Source organism: Scyliorhinus torazame, chromosome 8 (assembly GCF_047496885.1).
Source record: "Scyliorhinus torazame isolate Kashiwa2021f chromosome 8, sScyTor2.1, whole genome shotgun sequence".
NCBI classification, from domain to species: Eukaryota; Metazoa; Chordata; class Chondrichthyes; order Carcharhiniformes; family Scyliorhinidae; genus Scyliorhinus; species Scyliorhinus torazame.
The window spans coordinates 47,285,082-47,310,921 of NC_092714.1; the positions used below are offsets into that span (position 1 = coordinate 47,285,082).

The following is a 25,840-nucleotide window of genomic DNA, read 5'->3' on the forward strand; positions in this document are numbered from 1 at the left end:
ATCTCTCTGCCATGATAAGACTTTCTCTTGATCATTTGGTGAATTCAGAATTATAAATGTTCTCAGTATTGAATGTAAACCTAATGTGCTTCTGTAAAAAGGTGTTTCTTTTGTCTTCTGGATGTTGTTTGGGAAGTTACTAAGGATTACTTAGTGTTGTATTCTTTGGGGGTTGTATTTGAATTGATGGTTGCTAAGATGTTCACTGTATGTTTTGAAAAGGTTAACTTGAGTTCATAGAATAAACATTGTTTTGCTTTAAAAAATACTTTTCCATTTCTGCTGTACCACATCTGTAGAGTGCTCTCTATGTGCTCTCCATACCACAATCTGTTAAAAGTTGTGGGTCAGGTGAACTCCATGATACACTTTGGGGTTCTCTAAACCCTGGCCCATAACAAATTGGGGGCTCGAGGGGGATAAAAGTCTATCTATTGGATTGGCTTAGTGAACTTAAAGACAGTGAGGGGTGAGCATATTGTGGTTGCTTATCAGGTGTGGTATTCTAGTTTAAGTAGGGAGTGTGGTGTGGACAATTGCTCTTTCAGAGGCTCTGAAGTTTTTGGGGGTGGAGACGCAGTACCTTACGGACAGAGAATAAAAGCAGACTATTAGATTTGGCAAAAACATTGCAGTTAACATTACCTGACAAAATGGGAAAAGATGAGGTAATTATGGTGATGGCTAAGCATTTAACGTTGCCTGAGATACAGTTTGGCTCATTGGAAATGACAAAAATTCAGTTACAAATTAAACAAATGGAACATGAGAAAGAATTAAAGCAGCTTGAATATGAAAGAGAGGAAAAAGAAAGAGAGAGCGGAAAGAGATAGAGAGGAAAAAGAAAAGGAGAGAGGAGAAAGGAGAAAAGGAAGAATAGCCCAAGCAGGACAAAAACAAAGAGAAAGGGAGATACAGATCCGGGAAAAAGATAAAGAGAGAGAGTTTGAACTTCGGAAAATGGTCACGAAACATGACAGTTACTTAAAATTGGCAGACGTAAAGGGAAAAGTACAGTTGGATGATAGTGATGAGGATGAGGATAGTGAGAAAGAACATCAAAGTCAAAGGCTTGGTGGGGTCTATTTAAATATGTCCAAGCATTGCAAAGGTTTGACGAGAAGGAGGTGGAAGCTTTTTTTATTTTATTTGAGAAGGTGGCTGAACAAATGAAATGGCCACAGGACATGTGGGTATTGCTGATTCAAACAAAGCTGATAGGTAGGGCTAGTGAAGTGTTTGCATCACTACCGGAGGAGGTATCTGGGACGTACGAGGAGGTGAAAAAATCCTTCTTGGGTGCATATGAACTAGCGCCTGAAGCGTACAGACAAAGGTTTAGAAATTTAAGGAAAGAATTTGGTCTAACAAACATGGAGTTTGAAAGGCTCAAACAGAGTAATTTTGATAGGTGGATAAGGGCTTTGAAAATAGACCAAACGTTATGATGTTCTCAGACAAATTATACGTTTGGAGGAGTTAAAAAATCCAATTCCTGATGTAGTGAGAACTCATGTGGAAGAGCAGAGGGTTAAAACTGCAAGGTTAGCAGCAGAAATGGTAGATGATTATGAATTAGTTCATAAATCAAAGCTTGGTTTCCGACATCAGTTTCAGTCTGTGAGGGATAGAAACTGGGGACATGAGAAATACTCAAGTGGTAAAGGTAAAGGTGATCTGATGGGAGATAATTAGGAGAGTGTACCTCGGATTAAAAAAGAAATCCAGGAGGGTGGAAAAGAAATGAAAAGTTTCAAATGTTTTCACTGTAATAAACTAGGCCATGTAAAATCACAGTGTTGGTGGTTGAAGAAAAGCACTGGGAAGGCTGATGTGGTAAAACAGGATAAGACAGCGGGTTTTGTTAAAGTGGTAAAGGAAAGCCTAAGTGAAGCGAAGGAGGTGCAAAAGATTGTACAGCCTGATCAAGAGGTGATTGATAAGAAGGTGCCAGATCTCTTTAAAGAATGTACTTGTGTGGGTAAAGTTTACTCATGTGTATCAGGAGGAGCAGGTAAAGAAGTCACAATTTTAAGAGATACGGGAGCTAGTCAATCTTTAATGGTAAGAGATGAGGAGTTATGTAGTTTGGGAAGAATGTTGCCAGAAAAGGTGGTAATATGTGGAATTCAGGGTGAGAGGAGTCGTGTTCCATTATATAACGTAAGGTTGGAAAGTCCAGTGAAGAGTGGTGAAGTAGTAGTAGGAATAATAGAGAAACTATCTTGTCCAGGAATACAGTTTATCTTGGGTAATGATATAGCTGGATTGCAGGTGGGAGTGATGCCTACTGTGGTTGATAAGCCAGTGGAAAATCAGACAACTGAAGTGTTGAAGGACGAATATCCTGGGATTTTTCCGGATTGTGTAGTAACAAGGTCGCAAAGTTACAGGTTAAGACAAGAGGAGAAATCAAAGAGTGAAGATGAAGTTGAAGTGCAATTATCAGAAACGATTTTTGATCAGATGGTTGAAAAAGAACAAGAACAGGTGGAGGAGGAGGTGGATATTTTTAGTTCAGGAACATTCGCGGAGTTACAACTGAAAGATATAGAAATAAAACGGATGTATCAGAAAGCATATACGGAAGAGGAATCTGATTGTATACCAGAGTGTTATTACCGTAAAAGTGATGTCTTGATGAGAAAATGGAGACCTTTACATATGCAGGTGGATGAAAAGTGGGCAGAACTTCATCAAGTAGTATATAAAGGAGGTGTTGCGAGTTGCACATGAGGCACCGGTGGGAGGTAATTTGGGAATAAGGAAATCTCAAGCTAAAATCCAGAAACATTTTTATTGGCCTGGACTACATAAAGATTAGTTATATTTTGTCAATCATGTCACACACGTCAAGTGATAGGGAAACCTCAATCAGTGATAAAACTAGCACCCTTAACACCCATTCCAGCATTTGAGGAACCTTTTACAAGGGTCCTAATTGATTGCGTAGCACCGCTTCCTAAAACAAAAAGTGGGAATCAATATCTTTTGACTATAATGGATGTGTCTACTAGGTTTCCAGAGGCCATTCCAGTACGTAATATTACAGCTCAAAAGATTGTGGAGGAGTTACTTAAATTCTTTACTAGATATGGACTACCCACAGAAATACAATCGGATCAAGGATCAAATTTTACCTCCAGGTTATTCAAAGAAGTTATGGATAGTTTTGTAATAAAACAATTTAAATCCAGAATCGCAGGGAGCGTTAGACAGGTGACATCAGACATTAAAGACAATGTTGAGGGCTTAGTGCCACGATTATCCAGAGAATTGGGATAAAGGAATTCCATTCATACTGTTTGCAATTAGGGATGCACCTAATGAGTCAACCAAATTCAGTCCTTTTGAACTAATTTTTGGTCATGAGGTAAGAGGACCACTTAAATTGATTAAGGAAAAATTGGTGAGTGAGAAATCGGAACTTACATTATTGGATTACATGTCAAATTTTAGGGAACGATTAAATAGAGCAGGTGAATTGGCTAGACAACATTTAAAGGTTGCACAAAATGTGATGAAATGGGTAGCGGACAAGAAATCCAAAGTTCGTAGTTTTGCCAGTGGAGATAACGTTTTAGTATTGTTACCAGTGGTGCGTGAGCCTTTAAAAGCAAGGTTTTGTGGACCTTATCAGATTGAAAGGAAATTAAGTGAGGTGAATTATGTGGTAAAAACACCAGATAGAAGGAAAGCTCACCGAGTGTGTCATGTGAATATGCTTAAAAGGTACTTTGAAAGAGGAGAGAAAAAGGAGGTTTTAATGATTCTAATTCAAAGTGACGAACCAAATCCAGATGACTGTGAATTTGACCAAATCCAAATGACTGTGAATTTGACATACCTGAAATTAAATTGGAAAATGAGGATGTTCTTAAAAATGGGATAAATTGTTGAGGTACCTTCCAGAGGAAAAATGAACTGACCTGCAAGAGTTATTGATAGCACATGGGCAAGTTTGTAGAGATAAATTGGGACGTACTAAAATGGCTATACATGATGTAGATGTGGGAAATGCTGTTCCAATCAAACAACATCCATACAGACTTAACCCTTTAAAATTGGCACGTGTTAACAGAGAGATTGAGAGTATGCTTAAGAATGGCATAATTGAAGTGGGTTGCAGCCAATGGAGCTCACCCATAATGATGGTACCAACCCAAACGGTACCTAATGGTTGTGTGTGGACTATAAAAAGGTTAGTGCATTTACAAGAACGGACTCTTATCCTAACCCAAGTTTGGAGGATTGCATTGCGAAAGTGGGACAATCAGCTTTTATTTCCAAACTGGATTTACTTAAAGTTACTGGCAGGTACCTTTATCTGAAAGGGCGAAGGATATTTCAGCTTTTGTGAGTCCAGGTGGTATATACCGATTCAAAGTTAGGACATTTGGCATGAAAAATTCCCCTGCCACATTTCAACGGTTAACTCACAAAATTGTTTCAGGATTACCCAATTGTGGGGTATACATCGATGATCTGGCAATTTTCAGCCAGACATGGAAAGAACATTTACAACAACTGATGGTGTTATTCGATCGACTTCAGGAGGCGGGTTTGGTGATTAACCTAGCCAAAAGTGAATTTGGAAAAGCTCAAGTCACTTTCCTTGGCCATACAATCGGACAGGGTCGAATGGTCACACGGGATGTGAAACCAACAGTTACTGAGGAGTTTCAAGACAAAGGGAAATAATGCGATTTCTTGGCATGAGAGGGTTTAATCGAACATTTGTGAAAAATGTTTGTAGCGTGATTGCTGCACTGATAGACTTGCTGAAGCAACGTCAAAAATTTCAGTGGACAGCGGACTTTCAACAGACTTTTGACTGCCTGGAAGCTGTGATAACCAATGCTCATGTGTTGGAGAATTGAAAGGTACTCTGTGATCAGATTGAACTAAAGTATCTGACTTTAAAGAGAAATGCCGATGCATAGAGAAATGGACGGATGGTGCAGAGACCTTCTTGTTCAAAGAGACTGTCAATCAGGAAGGATTTCAGTTGGAGGAAGAAGAACAAAAATGCACTATATTATTGTACCTGTTTACGTGTGTTGTTTTTTAAAAAAAAATGTGTATTTACAGTGTGCATTTCTTAAAGGATAGTGAAAAGGTGAAAAATGAAACCATATTGAAGTTGATGGGGTTTTTTTTTCTTGTGGGGAAGTGTCATGTGAGAGCACTTTTAAGAAATGGGTGTTTATCAGTGATGCCAGAGTGTGGGTGAAGCTGTGCTGTGTGTCAGCTTTTTACTTTCTTTTTAGGTTGTTTGCTGCAGGGTTTGTTTTAGTTTTGTTTTCAGTGTTGGAGCTGAAGCCAGACAGAGCAGGTGTACTGTTGATCTCTTTGCCATGAAAAGACTATCTCTTGATCATTTGGTGAATTCAGAATTATAAATGTTCTCAGAAGTGAATGTAAACCTAATGTGCTTCTGTAAAAAGGTGTTTCTTTTGTCTTCTGGATGTTGTTTGGGAAGTTACTAAGGATTACTTAGTGTTGTATTCTTTGGAGGTTGTATTTGAATTGATGGTTGCTAAGATGGTCACTGTATGTTTTTAAAGGATTAACTTGAGTTCATAGAATAAACATTATTTTGCTTTAAAAAATACTTTTCCATTTCTGCTGTACCACACCTGTAGAGTGGGCCGTGTGCTCCCCATACCACAATCTATTAAAAATTGTGGGTCAGGTAAACTCCGTGATACACTTTGTGATTCTCTGAACCCTGGCCCATAACACATTTGAAAAAAATTTTCGAGTACCGAATTCATTTTTTTCAATTAAGGGACAATTTAACGTGGCCAATCCACCTACCCTGCACATCTTTGGAATGTGAGGGAGAATGTACAAACTCCACACGAACGGTGACACAGAGCCGGGACCGAACCTGGGACCTCGGCGCCGTGAGGTAGCAATGCTAACCACTGTGCCACCATGCTGCCCTCCACACATCTACTTTTTTACAAACTTAGAAAATATAACATTTTGCATTGTGGTATTATTTGAAAATCCAGTTCCTGAATGGAGAAGATTATTAATACTAATCGTTTTTAACTCTTATGTGTTGGCACCGTCGCACAGTGGTTTGCTGCCTCACAGCGCCAGGGACCCAGGTTCAATTCTGGACTTGGCTGACTGTCAGTGTGGAGTTTATCTTTCTCCCTCTGTCTGTGTGGGTCTCCTCCAGGTGCTCCAGTTTCCTCCCACAGTCCAAAGATATGCAGGTTAGGCGGATTGGCCATGCTAAATTGCCCCTTCGTGTCCAAGGATGTACAGGTTAGGTGGGGTTATGGGGATAGGAGGGGGGAGTGGGCCTAGGTAGGGTGCTCTTTCAGAGGGTCGATGCACCAAATGGCCTCCTTCTGCACTGTAGGGATTCTATTGAGGGGAGATAATATAGTTTTACGTTTTAAGGTAATTTCTTAGACTGAATTTTATGGTCCCAAGATGGAGGATGTAAGGCTGGAAAATGCGGTGAGCCATTTAAAAGACCATTGACACTGGTGGGAGCGCAAAGTCCTGCTGGCGGAATTTAGTTTCAAAGTGTGGTGCGATTTTATATTTTATAGCACAAAGGCCTACTGAAAAGAGTGGATGGTGCAGTGGGCTGGATCTGGGCTTGTCCTTGCTGGAACCTGGCTCAGAGTTCTACCAGACTGATGGGAAAAGCAATCTATGCTGGCCGCCAAGGTTCTTATGTGAAATGAGTTTGAGGTCTCAATGAGGTTTTAATGGGTATGTTCTTCTATTATTAAACTAATCTTAAGTTGAAACTGAATTGGCAACCACAGAGAGAGGTCGCAGGGTGACTGGTGTGTAGGGAATGGGAGCTGTCAACCTGATGCATGCTTCCTAGGTTGTCCCTGAAGCGCATTATTGAACGAGTTGACGACATTGCTGCTCATGACCTGCAAATCTATGATATGGATAGTATGTGTGTTACTTTTGCAAGACCTGACTAATTTCTCCTTGATGAGCGCAAGATTTATATATAATAAAGTTACTTTTGGATTTTATGTATTCTATCCTGTTTGATCATAAGGGAGTCTGTGTTGAATTGTACCTTTATTTTTCACTGTTTAGCCAGACTAATTATAAAAAACGTCCAGGAAGGTTCAATTTGAAAGAAAAAGGAAATTGTGATTCCAACACAACATTCTCTGACACTTGCTGGAATATTCTTTAGAGATTGAGTAACTCAGACTGAAGCTATTGGGCACAGGGTATTTCATGTGCATAACTTGTGTCAGAATTCCATATTTCCATTTATTCTACTTGGGAAAAGTATAATTAATTAATATGATCATTTTGTTTAGAAATGGGGCCATAGCTTGAAAATTAGGGATCTCCCATTTAAGAGGGAGATTGGATAAATTCTTTCTCAGAGGGTCGTTAATCTGTGGAATTCTCTTCCCCAGGAAGCAGTGAAGGAAGGTTGGGTCATCGAACATATTGAAGGTTGGGTCATCGAGCATATTGAAGGTTGGGTCATCGAGCATATTGAAGGTTGAGTCATCGAGCATATTGAAGGTTGGGTCATCGAGCATATTGAAGGTTGGGTCATCGAGCATATTGAAGGTTGGGTCATCGAGCATATTGAAGGTTGGGTCATCGAGCATATTGAAGGTTGGGTCATCGAGCATATTGAAGGTTGGGTCAGCGAGCATATTGAAGGTTGGGTCATCGAGCATATTGAAGGTTGGGTCATCGAGCATATTGAAGGTTGAGTCATCGAGCATATTGAAGGTTGGGTCATCGAGCATATTGAAGGTTGGGTCATCGAGCATATTGAAGGTTGGGTCATCGAGCATATTGAAGGTTGAGTCATCGAGCATATTGAAGGTTGGGTCATCGAGCATATTGAAGGTTGGGTCATCGAGCATATTGAAGGTTGGGTCATCGAGCATATTGAAGGTTGGGTCATCGAGCATATTGAAGGTTGGGTCATCGAGCATATTGAAGGTTGGGTCATCGAGCATATTGAAGGTTGGGTCATCGAGCATATTGAAGGTTGGGTCATCGAGCATATTGAAGGTTGGGTCATCGAGCATATTGAAGGTTGGGTCATCGAGCATATTGAACACTGGGATATTGAGTATATTCAAGGCTGAGTTAGATTTTTGATCAACAAGGGAGTCGAGGGTTATGGGGGACAGGCGGGGAAGCGGAGCTGAGGCCATAATCGGATCAGTTGTGATCATATTGAATAGTGGAGCAGGCTTGAGGAGCCAAATGGCCTACTTCTGCTCCCATTTCTTGTGTTCTGAGATAAAAGCGAAGCAGGTATAATGCAAATAGGTTTCACATTTTGAATTTAATCTCATTTAAGACTCTTCCAAACTTGCTTCTGATCATTAAATGCTTTGATCACCGATTTGAAGTTTTCTCATGGTATTTGGGAGTAATATCCATTTTCAAAAGAAAGTAAACTCACTGATAACTGACCAGGGTCGTTGTGGGATTATCGGGAGGATGGAAGAGTTAGAAACACTGGCCAAGTCAGGTGAAAGGAGATGGAAAGAGCCAGTTGATAATGTAATTGGAATTTACCTGACAGTAAAATGGTGCGGTGTAAATCTGACTTTGGGATCTGACCTGACGAGTCAAGCCTCGGTCTAGACTTAGATTCCACGAACACAACTATGCATCTGTACAAAGCAGAACTGTCAGTGGAGGTTGCCAAGGTCCGTGCAGAGGGAAGCATTGACCTTTGCACAAAACCATGCAATTCACACACAAAGGAAAGCCCTTCAGCCCCTCTTTCAGTCTGAATCGCTTGCCAAAGCAATCCAAAACTAATCTTGCTGCCATGCTTTCTTCCCCATAACCCTGTATCGTTTTCTACTTCAAATCTCTATTTACTTTCCTTTGAAAAGATGTAATGACCTTCAGCTCAACTGCTGGCTGTTGCAAAGTATTTTACACCGTAATAACGGATGGAATTTAATGGAGCCCACCACAATGGGCATGATGGTGGGCAGTGTGGGAGAGGCCAAGAGACTTAGGCGGGAGTACCAGTATCAGATTCCTGGCATCAGGAGAACTGGCCCCAATTAAGTTGGGGGCAGGAAGAGCATGACACAGGAATTTGCATGCCAATTCGGCTCATTAATGAACTACTTGAGAGCAATTATTTCTGAACCCACCGGAATTTAGGGGTGGCTCAGGGATTTAATGGGACACATATGGCTCTCCCCTGTTCCCTGAAGGTTGCCTAGCAAATCCTGAGGGCACTTAAATTGGATTGGACTTCTCCCATGGAAGTGACTCAGAGTTCTTATTGTTTCTTCAACCAGTGGGGGGTGAGGGGGGAGGAGAGTTTAAGGACTCTGCCAGCCTGGAACCCTGGCAGTGGTACTGCCAGGGTGCCAGGCTGGCATTTTACCCCACCGAGAATCGTGTGTAGTGGGCTGCGGGGGGGAGGGGAGGGGCCGCAAGGACCCCCTTATAGGCGATTTGGGGGGTCCAGGGGTCGCATCGAGGGATGGGAGAGTGGGGGGTTGGCGAGCGGAGATCCTCCGTGCAGGAATCGGGACTAAATGCGGCCTTGGCAGGGTGTTCCCCGCTGAGGCTCTGGATTGCAACAAAGTCCTGTTCAATAGCATGGTCTTTCTCGGCAAACACCCGGCAAAACGCGCTCAACATGGAACTTGCAATTTGGTTAGATTGCACCCTAATAAGCTTATAAAGGGAGAAAATGAATTTTGAGAGGAAACTTGCATGCAGTGTAAAAACAAGCAATAAGAGCTCCTTTGGATATATAAATTGGAAGTGTGTGGCTGAGGTAAATGTGGGACCTGTACTAAACGAGGCTAATGAATTAATAACACCAAACAAAAATCCCAATCACAAGGTATTAATAGAAACTCAAGGGGTTAAAGGCGGACAAGTAGCCAGTACCCAATGAACTGCATACTAGGGTTTTAATGGAAGGGCTGCAAAGATGGGGCACCCATTGGTTGAAATTTATCATAACTTGTTAAATTCCGGGAGGCTGCCGGAAGATTGGAAAACAGTCAACGTGACTCCTTTGTTTAAAAAGGGAGAAAGGCAGAAGAAAATTCTATACAGCAATTAGTTTATCATCTATTATTGGTAAGATGCTGGAGCCCCCAGACTTACTGGGTTCTGGACAGCTTTGAGGCAATATCCAAAGTGTTGGGGATGGGGGTAGAGCCAGCTCCGAAAATGGCATCTTCCGGGTATCAAAACAGCCAGATCTCTTTTTGGGGAGGAGGGCCGACCCCCAACACAGGAACCAGGAGACACATGGGCGGGGGGGGGGGGGGGGGGGGGGGGGGGGGGGGGGGGGGGGGGGGGGGGCAGGCAGGGGTAAGAGTAACTGGAACCAGAGGGAAGAAAAGCTAAGGGTAAACCGGCAGGGGACCACAATTACTATGGTAAACACTGCAAGGAAGGGATAAAAGAGGTAGGGGAAACTGTTATGTATCTATGTAAATAGTTAATTCCAATCTTGATGCAAATAATTCCAGTATTGCTCCTTATATACTCTCTTGCGTTACTCACACTGTTTGTTCATGTTTATATTTGTTTTGTATACCAAAACCAGGCTACATCGGAGGCCCCCCCCCCCCCCCACAGGCCGCCACCCGACCCTTCAACGCCGAGGTCCCGCCGGCTCAGAGCCGGTTAGAACGGCGCCAGCGGGACTCGTTTTTTTTTCTCACGGCCGCTCGGCCCATCTGGGCCGGAGAATCGCGCGGGGGGGGGGGGTGCTGCTTGCGGAACCGGCGCCGTGCCAACCACGCCGGCGCCAATGGCAGCCAGTGTCGGGGCGGCGTGGCCCGGTCGCAGGGATTTCCCGGCCCGACCCAGGGCTGGGAGAATGCTGCCCAGAGAGTTGGAATAAATGGGCCCTTTTCAGATTGGAAAGATGTAACTGGTGGAGTACCGCAGGGATCAGTACTTGGGCTCGCAATTCACTATTCCCATTCACTATTTCCATTAATGACATGGAAGAAGGAACAGAATGAAAGGTTTCCAAATTTGCCGATGATACAAAAATAGGTGGAAGAGCATGTTGTGATGAGGATATTGTGATTCTGCAACGGGGGAGAGATAGATTGAGTGACTGGGCAAAAACATAGATCGTGATTCTCTGCTTCGACGGCAGAGTGTCGGCGCAGGTGTCAAAACGGGAGTGTTTCACTCCGTGGTCAGCGCCCATTCCGGGACCCCATTCTCCGATGTACAAGGGGGCTAGCAGGGGCACGACGGGAAGCATAGGGGCATGGCCTCAGAGCAGCGTCGGAGACCCGGCAGCACGTAATCGACACGGCACATATAAGGCGTTGCGGCGCACATAAGGCGACGCGAGCACACAGGCCGCCGATGGAGCAACATGGCGCCAGGCCGAGCAGCGCCCCGGTTCAGGGACCACGAGCTGGAGACACTCCTGGAAGTCCTCGAGGAGAGGAGGGGGCGACTGTACCCTGGACCCGGCCAGAGGGTCCCACCCAACGTGGCCCGGCGTCTGTGGAGGGAGGTGGGCGCGGCCGTCAGTGCCATCGCGCTGACACCCAAGACTGGAGAGCAGTGTCACAAAAAGCTCAACGACCTACTGAGGGCAGCCAGGGTGAGTACCCAGCAATGTGCCCATGGCACCAACCCCCCTACCCCCCACATGTGTGACACCCACCTCCTCCCCAGGGGGATGGTGCAATCATAGTCATGACCCGCATGGCTGCAGCCACCCATGCAAGCTGCGTTGGCCGTGTGCCCTGTGCACCCATGCCAACATAGACCCAACCACATGCATCGGACCACCTAACAATGCTGTTATTTTTCTCCTCCCAAGGAGAAGAGCACCCATAACCAGAAAGAGCGAGCCCGAACCGGAGGGGGTGAACCTGACTTGCGGCCCCTCACCGTGCACGAGCAGAGGGCACTAGACATAGCCGGTGCACCCGAGGACCGGGAGATTGCCCATGCCGAGGTCGGGGGCGCACCACCAAGTGAGATCCACCCTGCCTGGCTCCTTTCCCCTCAGCACTCTCCCCTCAGCCCTTTCCCCTCAGCACTCTCCCCTCAGCACTCTCCCCTCAGCACTCTCCCCTCAACACTCTCCCCTCAGTACTCTCCCCTCAGCCCTTTCCCCTCAGCCCTTTCCCCTCAGCACTCTCCCCTCAGCACTCTCCCCTCAGCACTCTCCCCTCAGCACTCTCCCCTCAGCACTCTCCCCTCAGCACTCTCCCCTCAGCCCTTTCCCCTCAACACTCCCCCCTCACCCCTTACCGCGTCTCACCCCCCCCCCTCCACCTGCCTAACCATGATGGTGTATTGTGTGTTGCAGGACCATGCGGTGACCGACCAGGAGCACCTGGCAGACACCGCCCGCACCCAGCGCCTGGACGGCCAGCCGACGCAGAACAACCGGGCGCATCAGGCTTAATCTGCCCCTGGCCAGCGCCTGGGCGGCCAGCCCGCAGGGATTCTAGCAGCGATGGGGAGGGCAGCTCCAACAACATTCTTCCGGCCCAGTCCAGTGACAACACAACAACACAGGACACCAGCACACAGGGCACAGACAGACATGAAAGAACACAACACAACACCACCATAAAGGGGACGGCCATACAGGACATGACACCCAGGGGACCCCCGACCGCAGGTCCGATGAAGACACTGAGGTTGCGTCACAGCTGTCCCCTGCACCCTCCGCCACTGGAGATACTCTCACCTCGGTTGGCCATTTGAGTGGTGAGGCTTCTGGGACACAAACTGGTGCGCACCACACAGCCGCTCCGGTATAGCAGGTGGAGTTAGGAGCAGCCGAGGGGCCGGATGGCAGCCCAGCCCCGGCAAACACCTGCCGCCCAGATGGGTCCTGGGTTCATGGAGTTCCCCCGCCCACCCATAGACCTGATGCAGTCAGGGACCCAGGGGCGTGATAGTGTGACGGCCTGTTTCCAGCACCTGCTATCGCAAGTGCAGGAGTGCATCCACGTCCTGGAGCAGGAAATGGTGCCGGTCATGAGTGCCACACAGGCCAGTACCGCACGGGTGGCGTCCGCGGTGGAGACAATGGTGGTGACGGTGTCGGGCATGGGACTGAGTTTGCAAGGCCAGGGGCTATCTGTACACGCGTCCTCCGCGGCCCGGGACAGGGCTAGCTGAACATCGCAGAGGTGCTCAACAGCCTGGCGCAGTCTCAGCAGTCCATGGCCCAGTCCCAGCAGGCCATCGCTGAGAGCATCAGTGCCATTGCCTGGGTGATGGACGGCGTTGTACAGAGCCAGACAGGGATGGCGAAATCCCTGAGCTCCATGGCTGTGAACGTCCAGACCCTTGTCGATACCAGCGCGGGCCTCCAGGACTAGCAGCGCCAGGTGATGGTGGTGCCCCGGGTGCTGGATCGCACCCCCATCCCATGGAGAGCCCCGGGGGCCACCGGGCACTCCGAGGGAGGAGGAGGTGCTGGGGCCCGTTGCGGCTCTCCCTGCAGGGGGGGTCTCGGAACCCCGCGCCACCTCGGACCCCCCCACCGTCCCTGGTGCATCTGGCGGGCAGCGGGCAGAACAGGGTGGCACCACGCCATCCCAATTGCCCGAGGTGCAGCCTGGCCCATCCAAGCTGAGCCGCCTGCGCTGCGACAGCGAACGGGTTGGGTGGACAACCGCGTGTCTGCCGTTATGCCGTCTGGCCGTTGGATCCGCCCTGCCATGGCGGGCCGTGGCCGCCCGCAGCCTTTGTCAACCCCACCACTCCTTCACCACCCCCACCCCCCCGGCAGCAGATGTGTGGGACCACACACCCCCGGCAGCGGCAGTGGGACCACCCCCCCACACACCCGGCAGCCTCCTCCATACCATCCGCAGACACATGCGTGCCGCTCCCCCTCCCGGACTCCCCACCCCCAACGCCATCAGCCAGCACGACTGGTTGACGCTGTTTTATAGCATGTTAGAACGGTGCCGGCATGATATCCAGTCATGCCGGCGGGACTTCGGTCAATCCGGCCGGGAGAATCCCTGCTCCATTGCAGAATCGCCGCTACGGCCGTTTTCCACGATTCTCCGTGCGGCCGGGCGCCATGCGCAGGCGCCCATTTTGGCACACATTGGAGAATGGCGTCCCGGCGTCGGAGCAGCGTCGCGCGATTCACGCAGTGCCACGCCGATTCTCCAACCCGGCAGGAGGTCGGAGAATCCCGCCCATGGCAATTGGAGTTTAATGTGGGGAAATGTGAGGTCATACACTTTGATGGGAGGATCAAAAGGCAGATGATTATCGAAATGGAGAGAGACTGCAGGTGAGTGAAGTACAGAGGGATGTGGGTGTCCTCATGCATGAATCAGAAAAAGCTAGCAGGCAGGTGCAGCAAGTAGTTAAGAAGGCAAAACGGCATTTTGGCCTTTTTTGCAAAGAGGGTTGGAGTTCAAAATAGGGAGGTTTTGTTACAATTGTACAGGGTGTTGGTGAGGACTCACCTAGAATACTGAGTAGAGTTTTGGTCCCCTTACCTAAAAAAGGATATAGTAACATTGGAGACAGTCCAAAGGAGATTCACCAAGCTAGTTCCTGGGATGTGAGAGTTGTCCTATCAAGAGAGAACAAATAGTCTGGGTGTGTATTCCTTAGTGTTTAGAAGAGTGAGGGGTGACCTTATTCAAACTATATAAGGTTCTGAGGGAGCTTGACAGGTAGATGGTGCGATGTTTTCACTAGTGGGAGAGTCTCGAACAATGGGACATAGCTACAAGATAAAGGGCCAGTCATTTAATACTTGCAGAACTCTCTGCTCTGGAGGGTGGTGGAGGCTGGAGTAGTAAAAGTATTTAAAGTGGGGGAGGCATGTGGCACAGTGGTTAGCACTGGGCTGCGACGCTGAGGACACGGGTTCGAATCCTGGCCCTGGGTCACTGGCCGTGTGGAGTTTGCACATTCTCCCCATGTCTGCGTGTGTTTCACCCCCACAACCCAAGGACGTGCAGGTTAGGTGGATTAGCCATGCTAAATTGCCCCTTAATTGGAGAAAAAATAATTGGGTATTCTAAATTTATATATATTTTTTAAAGTATTTAAAGTGGAGGTGGGTAACTATTTAATAGATTGAGGAATAGCGGGCTATGGGGAAATGGCACAGAAAAGGAGTTGAGGCCGGCATAGATCGCCATGGTCATATTGAATGGCGGGGCAGGCTTGAAGGCGTTGTTGTGTCCCTGTGTGTGAATGCCAGCGAGGATTGTCTTGGGGGCGGGATGTGATTGGGGCTTTAAAGATGGCGCCTCGTTCCATGTGAAACCAGTTGCTGGCTTTCTGACGCCCCGCCAGAGTGATGGCGTTAATCACGCCCACTCATTTTCCCTCCGAGGCAATATTTGGACAGCAGTCTGGTCTGTGCAACTAGAGTTACTCGCCTTTTCCAGCCTGAGCCTGACGCTTTGCCAAATTCTGGTAAATGTCCGCCCAGTTTTTTCAAAATACTGTGAATGCTGTGAACAGTTAAGTAAATTATAATTGAACTTCAAAGACCCAAATCTTCCGGTTACCAGAACATTAGAACAGGTGTATGATGGAAGACGCGCATCAGGATACTCCGAATGAGTAATTCCCTGCTGCTTGGAACCCTGTGTGAATGTTGGCGACATGACGTAGCTGGACATATTAGACAGATTAAAACCTGGTCTAACACATGGGTAACTTCACAACCAACACCCACCCTTGTGACTTCCCCTTCCGACTACTCCCTTGACCCCTCCTAACCTGAGCCCCCAATCTGAACCCCTCCAACCCGTGAGGGAGGTGAGGGTTATGGGGATAAGGCGAGAAAGTGGAGTTAAAAATTATTAGTTGAGTCATGATCGCTTTGAATGGTGGAGCAGTCCCGATGGGCCAATTGGCCTACTTTTACTCATACATCTTGTAGTCAACCTAAACCCCTCCAACCCAACCGGAACCCCTCTGACTCAACCAGACCAACCCACTGACCACCTGACTATTCATCTCCCACCCAACCTGACTACTCCCCAACCACCTGACTAACCTCCCTGACCTGACTACTTCACCTGATTCGACATACATACCCCATCTGACTAGCTACCTGATCGCCCAACTACCTGCCAAGACCCCACTATCCAAATACATCCCCTCCTGAACCCGCCCAAATACCCTCCCTAGCATCCCTGACAACTCAGCTACTGCCCCCAACAAGACTTACCTACACCTTCGACCAGACACAACTACACCCCAACTACCCGACTACCTCCCCAAAACCCACCCAATTACTCTCCTCATACCCACTAACAATCTGACTACTGCCCGCAACCAGCCCCAACAATACCCTCAGCCAGACCTAACTACTCCCCTCCCTAATCCGGCCCTCGACAACCCAATTACCCGACTATCGGCTCCAATCACACCTGACTACTCCCGGACCACCCAATCACCTGACTACCACCCCAACCCAGACCCAACTACACCCTAAACACCCCTCGACGATCTAATTACTCCCGGCCACTCAATTACCCCCCCCCCCCCCGTTCCCGAACCCATCCGCTTACCGACCCCAATTACCCGCCTGACTACCTGATCACTTGTGACTCCCCCCACCTATCCCATCCTTACAGGACCTGACTACCCCTTGACCAAACCCGACTACTCCCCAGCTACCTGCCTGCACCAGACTTGAACTGATCACCTGCCCAACCACTTGACTTCCCCTCCCACCCACCTACCCAGCTCACCCACCTGTCCATTCATTCGCTCACCCATTCACTTATCCATTCGCTAACATTTTAAATTTACCTGAATAAAGCAGCTGGTATGATAAAAAGCAAGGGTGTCCTTTCTTCCCCCAACTCTACGGTTTTCTGATGGAGTTCCTCAGGAATGCTGCACTACGCATTTCATTGAGAGCTGGGATCCGAAGCACCTGGACAGAAGACGCTGGATGTTTGGTTGGGAGAATCTTTTGCAGCGGCAGTGTGTGCAACATGCACCATTGTCACTGCTAAGAAGATTCAGGCCCTAACTTTTCTTGTACTTTTACATTTGCACACGGGGAAATGTGGGAAGGAAGGATGAATTCTAGCCTGCAGTGTGATGATAGGGAATGAATTACACCAAGAGACTTTCCTAGCAGTCTCATTACAGTCAGCTTCTACACAAACCGGTCACAGATCATTAAAAAAAATAAATGAAATAAAAATCTGACGTAAATTTGGTCAGACCGCTTTGGGAAGTGTACAATCTGTTTCCAATGTAATATTTGAACCAGCATGTGCCAGAAATGACAAACACTGTGATTTGCAAACAACACTATAAATGGAGCATAAGTTAATACTGTGCTATAGGCTTTGTTTTTAGTTTGATGTTGCGCCAATTCAACAAAGTCATCTCATTCATGCCATTCATTTCTGCCTCTGACCACAAATATGACACCAAGATTAAGTAGGACATTTCTGAATTCATGGTGTTCTTAAAATGAAATGGAAGACTTGACTATTCGAGTTTTCAGTTTTGCACAGTTCTTTCCATTCAATCTTTCCACCCTCGACAGACAGAAGCCACTTTTAGTAGGAATGTTAGTAACTTAAAACGCTTCTTTTTTTAAAAAAAAAAAACGTTTTTAAAACAAGACTTTTTATCGCAAGTGTGTCTAAAATGGTTTTGATAACAAAGGCTGTCATTCCGATCTCTTGAAATTTATTCTGGAAAATGTTCAGAGCTCTGAAGGGTTGAGCATATTTACTTAACTCTTGCGTGTTAGCAGTAGCATTTCTGCACAATATCCAACAATGCTAGAAGAATAAAATCTTGGGCAAAATTCTCCGGTATCGGCGCGATGTCTGCCGACTGGCGCCCAAAACGGCGCAAATCAGTCGGGCATCGCGCCGCCCCAAAGGTGCGGAATGCTCCGCATCTTGGGGGGCCGAGCCCCAACCTTAAGGGGCTAGGCCTGTGCCGGACGAATTTCCGCCCCACCAGCTGGCGGGAAAGGCCTTTGGTGCCCCGCCAGCTGGCGCAGAAATGACATCTCCGGGTGGCGCATGCGCGGGAGCGTTAGCGGCCGCTGACGGCATTCCCGCGCATGCGCAGTGGAGGGAGTCTCTTCTGCCTCCGCCATGGTGGAGACCGTGGCGAAGGCGGAAGGGAAAGAGTGCCCCCATGGCATAGGCCCACCCGCGGATCGGTGGGCCCCGATCGCGGGCCAGGCCACCGTGGGGGCACCCCCCGGGGCCAGATCACCCCGCGCCCCCCGGAGCCCGTCCACGCCGCCTTGTCCCGCCGGTAAGATAGGTGGTTTAATCTACGCCGGCGGGACAGGCATTTTATCAGCGGGACTTCAGCCCATCCGGGCCGGAGAATCATGGGGGGGGGCCCCGCCAATCGGCGTGGCGCGATTCCCGCCCCCGCCGAATATCCGGTGCCGGAGAATTTAGCAACCTGCGGGGGCGGGATTCACGCCCGCCCCCGGCGATTCTCCGACCCGGCGGGGGGTCGGAGAATCTTGCCCCTTGTGTGTGTTTTTAGATTAAAGGAAGGCATGTGTGTCAAGCCTTAACTACCAAAGAAAATCAGATAATTACCACACTTTATAGGAATGTACATATAGTGTGCACATTAAGTCTGCAATTGATTGAAATCCCTCGACGGCCTCATGGAAAAATATGGCTTTGGTGTTGAACAAGTTAGTCCTTAGATTTCTAGTCCTTGTGCCTGATAATTAGCTGGTGCTCCAATTGGAATTTTATTGTATTAGTCTCTGTGACATACTTTGCTTCAGGTATCTAAAAACCAAAGTAAGTAACTGATCCTTGGACACCTTGGAATCAATCCAGACAGTGCCTTTGGCTTAACAGGAAGAACTGATAAAAAAAACTGAAGTGACTTATTTTCTTTTATTCTTTCTTACCGTTCTCTGTAACTGATAGTCCGCCTGACCATAGAAGTAGCCATTTTATGGATTTTTCTGTGATGCTTCACTTAATGCAACACCATGGCCAAATCACCCACCTAAAGTACTCAGCCTGGCTAAAGACGGTGCTCCACACAAATTGAAGCTGGGCCCATTGTTGCTGACCAGTTATCTAAACTATTTTGGGTGGAATTCTCCCATTTTGAGACTAAATGCTGTGGCAATTGCAAGAATGCAGAATATTTCCCGCTGCGGAGGTCAGCGGGAAAATACGCCAAATCATCTGGCCCCGACCTCATTATTTATGCACCCAGATGTTTGACACTGTATTCCAGTGGCAGGGCATGCCTGGATGGCACTTAGTCCGCTGTCGTATCCGGACACCATATTGAAAAGGTATCCCAACATTACTGACCCACCATTGACGAATGAAGGTAGACCTCCTGAAAACGAAGATGGATCTCCAGGTGCACTTGGAGACTGGAAGATAGACCCCTGAGATTGAAGCTGGATCTCCTGGAAGATTCTGAGGCTGGAAGACGAATCCCTTCAAGGTCACTGAATCTAGAAGGCCCACCACAGATGCCCCTCACCCCTGCTGTGGTGTTCCACAATGACTCTATGACCTCCCTATGGTGATAAGATAAAACACTCTGCAATAAGGCTGCCACAATCCATAGTTAATTTTGGCTCCAATGAGCAGCCTTAATCCCTCATTCTGAAGAGGAATCTATTTGTGAATGTCAGTTTCTCTTTTGCCACAGTTTAATGGTGCCTTACCAAATTGTTCTTGCAAGTAGCTACAACAAAATCTGAACGATAGCATCCCCACCTTCATGCTGGAGCTATGACTGAATATCAAAGCCATTATTCCATAAACGTTATCAAACTTGGCATTCACAGGAACAGAGAAAAAGGAGAATACAGGTGGAAGACGGGAGGGCCGCTGAAGCGGAAGTGAGCATGAGACGACAACGGCAGCGAAATCCATCCGGGAGAAGCAAGGGACAACACCAGCACCAGCACCAGACCCATTCGAGTATTGCCCTCTGTAATTGTCTCTCTGGCACCCAAATGTATATCTGCCCCCCCCCCCCACCCACCAGTCTCTGCCCCCACCCCACAAACAGATGCCTACTTATGTGTGTAAATAATTGACTTTGTATTTCTCTCGTGTTGTTACCTTTTTTCTTTTCTTTTTCTTTCCCTTTGTGATTCTCTTCTATATATCATATCCTGTGTACATAACGGCAAATATACTTTGTTCAAAAACCCAATAAAAAACATTTTAAAAAATAAGCCGTTATTCCATGGAATCCCTACAGTACAGAAGGACGCCATTCAGCCCATTGAAACTGCACCGGCCCTGCGAAAGAGCACTCTAAATAGATCCACTTCCCCGCCCTATATCTGTCATCCCGCACACTGATCATGGCCAATCCACCTAACCTGCACATCTTTGGACTGTGGGAGGAAACCAGGGCACCCGGAGGAAACCCACGCAGACACGGGGAGAAAGTACAAATTCACAGGGAGAAAGAACGCATTCAACACAGTCAACCAAGGCCGGAATTGAACCCGGGTCCCAAACGCTGTGGAGGAGCAGCGCTAACCATTGTGCCGCCCTTGAAAGAGGTGATTCGGCCCATCGAGTCTGCATGACCCTCCGAAAGAGCACTCTACCTAGGCCCACACCCCCGCCGTAACCCTGTAACCTCCACATACTAGCCCTGATTTCAGCCAACTTGTCAAGGGTTGACCAAATCTGACATTTTACAGATGAGTAGGGCACCTTCACATCCGATATTTGAAAAAGCAAGCTTGTACGGGAAGGTTATGCTGTTAATTTACAAGATAACCAATACACAGTTGAGGATAAGAACTTTCTTGGGACAGGTAGAGTTACTAAGAAAGAACTATTGACCTCTGAAGTACATCACAGCGAATGAATTATTTTTGAAGTGTTGTCAGTGTAGGCAGCCGAGCAAGCCAATTTGTGCATAGCAAGGCCCAACAAAGTTTAAGATAGATAATTATTTATCTGTTTTAGTGATGTTGGTTGAAAGATTAGTGTGGCCTTTAGATCTGCAGAAGTTCTGCTAGCACTGGTCATAAGGACCTTAGGGCGGCACGGTGGCACAGTGGTTCGCACTGCTGGCCCACAGCGCCAGGGACTCAGGTTCGATTCCAGCATTGGATGCCTGTGTGGAGTTTACACATTCTCCCCGTATCTGCATGGGTTTGCTCCGGGTGCTCCGGTTTCCTCCCAGATGAGGAGATCAGGTGGATTGGCCATGATTAATGCGGAGGGTCACGGCGATATGCCTAGGTAGAGTGCCCTTTCGGAGGATCGTGGGCCGAATTGCTTCCTTCTGCACTGTAGGGATTCTATCGATTCTATGGGATTCTAAACTGGCTTGTTCTCCAGTTACTTTGATGATTCCAAGACGGTGTGAGATTTTAGTTAATTCTCAACCATAAGGTCTTAAACCTTTTTATTCTGAATGCAAAGCTGACGATGTAAAATCAATTAAACTGAATTATTTTGAAGAGCCAGCGTCCAATGGCTCATGCCTTTAAAACATTCAGACCTAAACTATTAGTTCATCAAACATTTGTGACAATGTTGCTGTTCTGTTAAGGAAGGGCTTAATATTATTTTCGCTCAGCACATTAACTGTTTTTCCAGGAACTCTCATAATACTAATTATAGATAAGTATCATTTATATAAACCTTCCGGTCAAACCCAGTCAGTGGGTCACCTAAGTTTAAAATTTGTATAATATCAAACTTCAACTTGTAGTTTGAGCAGCTTATTAACACAACACACATGGAGAATATTGCTGTATTTTAATCTTGCAGGTATATTATTTAAAAATAAGATTGCATTTTAATTATGAGTTTATTGATCTTCACCTGTTCAGAGCTAACTGTGAAACTGTCTATGGATCGGACGGTTTATTACATGGTGCAAGGTTTCTTGAGGTGAAGTGGCCTTTCAACAAGTAATCATCATTTTATCACAGTTAGACCCTGATGTAAAGATGTCGATACCAGGTTCAATTGGGGAACTTTATTTGGAGACCATATTACATGTGCCTTGCTCCGAATTTTATAAATAGTGAATTTTTCAACATGCGAATCTCATGGAAAGTGCATGTTTCAAAATATTTGTATAGAACAAATTGAAGTACAGGTATTGATGGTCACCTGTTCAAACATTCCGATTGTCAAGTTCAAGTATGAACACTTCTATATGTATGAGTTCAAGTATGAACATTCCTGTACTCTATCCCAGTGTAAAGAGTTTGTTACCCAACCAAGAAATTAAATGATTTTGTGTGAAAATACTGTGCCCAGAAAAGGATCTCTACATGCTTATCAGAATTTTTACCTCGCCATTTAGTTTTGTCCCAGAAATTGAATTATTTGGAAATTTAGTGAAACATGACTCAGATTTCCTGGAATTGTTGAAATGCATTATGATGAAGTATGGCATCTCTTCTGTAAAAATCTTTCCCTTCATTTTGTTGCTCCCGTAGCCACAATGGGCAGAGAGCCATGGCTGCAGCTGCTGCTGGTCATCCTGTGGAGGGGCTCCCCCTTCACAATGACGGCCTGGCAGTTATGGCTTCTTTGTCATTGTGAGTTTTTAACAAGTCTTTAGAGGACATCTCCATCTCGATGTGCCCTGTCTTTCCCCTACCTATATTGGCAGCTCACATCTCTGACAGTGGGACTGTTGATCTGTGAGTGCTGGACGGCCTCCTATTGGCCCTCTATCCTTGTAAGCTCTGCTTCCATCTTTGATTGGTTAGGCCTCCTGGAGGGGGCCACTTAAATAAAGACATTTCCAGGGTCACCCTGCCGACAGTTCCGGGTTCCCGAACTGGGATTCAGCCCGACGTCAGTATCATGACTCTGGAACAAAATTCCAGCCCTACATAACAGTATTGTGCAGGGTGTGGGGATAAATTTCCTACCATACCGTTCACGGTCTTGTTCAAGGAGGTTGGTGAATTCATCACTCTTTTCCATGTAGTCAACATGCTTCTTTTTCTCATCCTCCAATTCGTCTACCGTCTGTCTGTGTGATCTTTCTACCAGGAGTAGTTGCTCTAACATCCGTCTGTGTGTCTCTTTCTGTTTTTCAACTAGTTTGTCGAGCTGTGTATAGAGCAAAATTATATTCCGTTATGTACCTTAAAATTGGAGTTTATTTGTGCATAAACGTAATTAGTGAAAAGTAAATAATAGCAGCCTAAATTTTTTTGCTGTTTCTACAGGAGTCTCGCAATCACTTGGACATAACCCACAATAGGGACCCAGTAGCACTGGGTCACCAACAGTTCTGCAATTCCACCTGTGACCTTTGTTTAGGGTGGAATCTGTGACTGCACCATACAAGGGCAATAATGTCAGGGCAATAAGAGGCTGGACAGAGAAAATGCTGAGAGAATGTTTCCTCTCGTGGGGGAATCTTGAACAAGGGGGGCAGAGTTTTAGAATAAGGGACGAAATTCTCCGGAAACGGCGCGATGTCCGCCGACTGGCGCCCAAAACGGCGCAAATCAGACGGGCATCGCGCCGCCCCAAAGTTGCGGAATGCTCCGCATCTTTGGGGGCCGAGCCCCAACATTGAGGGGCTAGGCCGGCGCCGGACGAATTTCCGCCCTGCCAGCTGGCGGAAAAGGCCTTTGGTGCCCCGCCAGCTGGCGCGGAAATGACATCTCCGGGCGGCGCAGGCGAGGGAATGGCATTAGCGGCCGCTGACGGCATTCCCGCGCATGCGCAGTGGAGGGAGTCTCTTCCGCCTCCGCCATGGTGGAGACCGTGGCAGAATCGGAAGGGAAAGAGTGCCCCCACGGCACAGGCCTGCCCGCGGATCGATGGGCCCCGATCACGGGCCAGGCCACCGTGGGGGCACCCCCCGGGGCCAGATCGCCCCGCGCCCCCCCCCCCCCAGGACCCCGGAGCCCGCCCGCACCGCCTTGTCCTGCCGGTAAGGTAGGTGGTTTAATCTACGCCGGCGGGACAGGCATTTTAGCAGCGGGACTTCAGCCCATCCGGGCCGGAGAATCGAGCGGGGGGGGCCCGCCAACCGGCGTGCCGCGATACCCGCCCCCGCGGAATCTCCAGTGTCGGAGACTTCGGCAACCGGCGGGGGCGGGATTCACGCCAGCCCCCGGCGATTCTCCGACCCGGCGGGTGTCGGAGAATCTCGCCCCACGTGTTTCCCATTTAAGGTGGGGATGAGGAGGAATTTATTCACTCAGAGGACCCTTAATCTTTGGAATCCACTAGCCCAGAGAGCAATGGAGGCTGGATCTTTGAATATATTCGAGACGGATTTAGACAGATTTTTGCTCTACAGGAGCACCGAGGTTTATTGGAGGCAGGCAGGAAAGTGGAGTTGAAGCATAATCAGATCAGGCAGGATCCTATTGAATGGCGGAACAGGCTTGGAGGGCTAATGGCTCCTATTTCTTATGTGCCTACGATGAAAGGATCTAACCACTGGTCCTGTGAAGACTGGGGTTACATAGACGCTCAAATGAACACTCAATGGGCTCTTGGCGAAGGTCGGCAGATGGCAGATTTGCTGGCTGCATGGGGCAAGTGGGAGTCCTGGATGTGTCTTTATTGTGTGAGTGCCTTTTGTCCAATCGAAATTGTGCCCTCCCATTGACTCAATCAGCGATCACAGCCCATGGATTGTTGAGGCCGATATTTTGTACACTGCGAGAAACTTATTGCTGTTGAGAGGGGATTTTTGCTGAGTTGTAATTCCTTCTAGATAAATGAGCACCAAAATTGCAAAGCCTATGACTGCCTGCTTATTATTTGTCATTGCAATCTACGGCAGGTTTAGGAACTCATTTTGCAGCCTGCCTCAAAAACCTCTCCAGTCTTTGGAGATTTAGCTTTCCATCTGCCATGAAGGGATTTAAAAAAAAACATTTTATAGATAAGATTCAGTTCTTACAAAAATGCTATTAAGGCAATTTATATTCACTTTGATTTTTAAATGTCAGCCAGAATGTATCTGTTGTTTAAAATAAATGAATTCTGTAATCGGAAATGGGCATTTGCAAAGAGAATTTAAAATGTCACTCTGGAATATAGGAATCCATGAAGAAAATAACTGACCCCTTTCGCAGCCCGTTGATTTAATGGTGAACGCTGAGAAAGGACTCTCCCACAACAGAGTTTCTCTTCTTCTTTTGATAAACCTCTGATTGAATTCAAAAATTATGGGATTGGTTTAGGAAGGAACGGAGCAGCCAGGTTTTCTGCTCCTTCTTGTTGTACAATGGCTTTGCTTGAAATTATGTATTGCTCGTCACATGGGATATAACCAAGCCTGGTTATAATGTCTCACTTGGTCATACATCCTACCACCAGTAGATGCCTCAGTTCAGACATGAGGAATAATTGTTGGTGAGACACCAAATAGCTGCCATCATTTAACATTGTGCCATTCAAGAAAAGAAGGTAGAAAGTTGTAACAAAAATCATGGTTAAATGCAAAGCGAAGCACTGAGTTTTATTTTTTATTGTCAATGACAGGTCATTGTACTGGAAGGCAGAAAAAATATCTCCCAACCACACTACAAACATGGGGCGCGATTCACCGATCGCGGGACTAAGTGTCCGCACCGTCGTGAACGCCGTTACGTTTCACGACAGCGCGAAACGGGCACTGGCAGTAGGGATTCTGGCCCCCTTAGGGGGCCAGCACTGTGCTGGAGCGGTTCATGGCGCGGACTGGGGGCGGCAACAACCGCGCATGCACAGTGGCGAAGCGCCAACCGACGCATGCACGGGTAGCCATGCAGAATGCTCCGGCCCCGATGCAACATGGCGCAGGGGTTCTGGGGGTGGAATTGGAACAAAGTAGGCCCGGGGGGGAGAGGCCGGCCCGCCAATCGGTGTGCCCCGATCGCGGGCCA

At 47.4% G+C, this 25,840-nt stretch overlaps 2 protein-coding genes across 17 annotated transcripts in view; one reads left to right on the forward strand and one right to left on the reverse strand.

Moving 5' to 3' along the window:
- Positions 1 to 25,840, forward strand: part of cmss1 (cms1 ribosomal small subunit homolog) — a 544,867-nt gene that overhangs the window by 257,735 nt on the left and 261,292 nt on the right. The window lies entirely within an intron of this gene.
- filip1l (filamin A interacting protein 1-like) overlaps positions 1 to 25,840 on the reverse strand; it is a 373,822-nt gene that overhangs the window by 198,080 nt on the left and 149,902 nt on the right. The window contains exon 4 of the mRNA XM_072513500.1: positions 22,876 to 23,054. Within this exon, the coding sequence (XP_072369601.1) occupies positions 22,876 to 23,054 (179 nt within the window). The remainder of the gene's footprint in view (positions 1 to 22,875; positions 23,055 to 25,840) is intronic.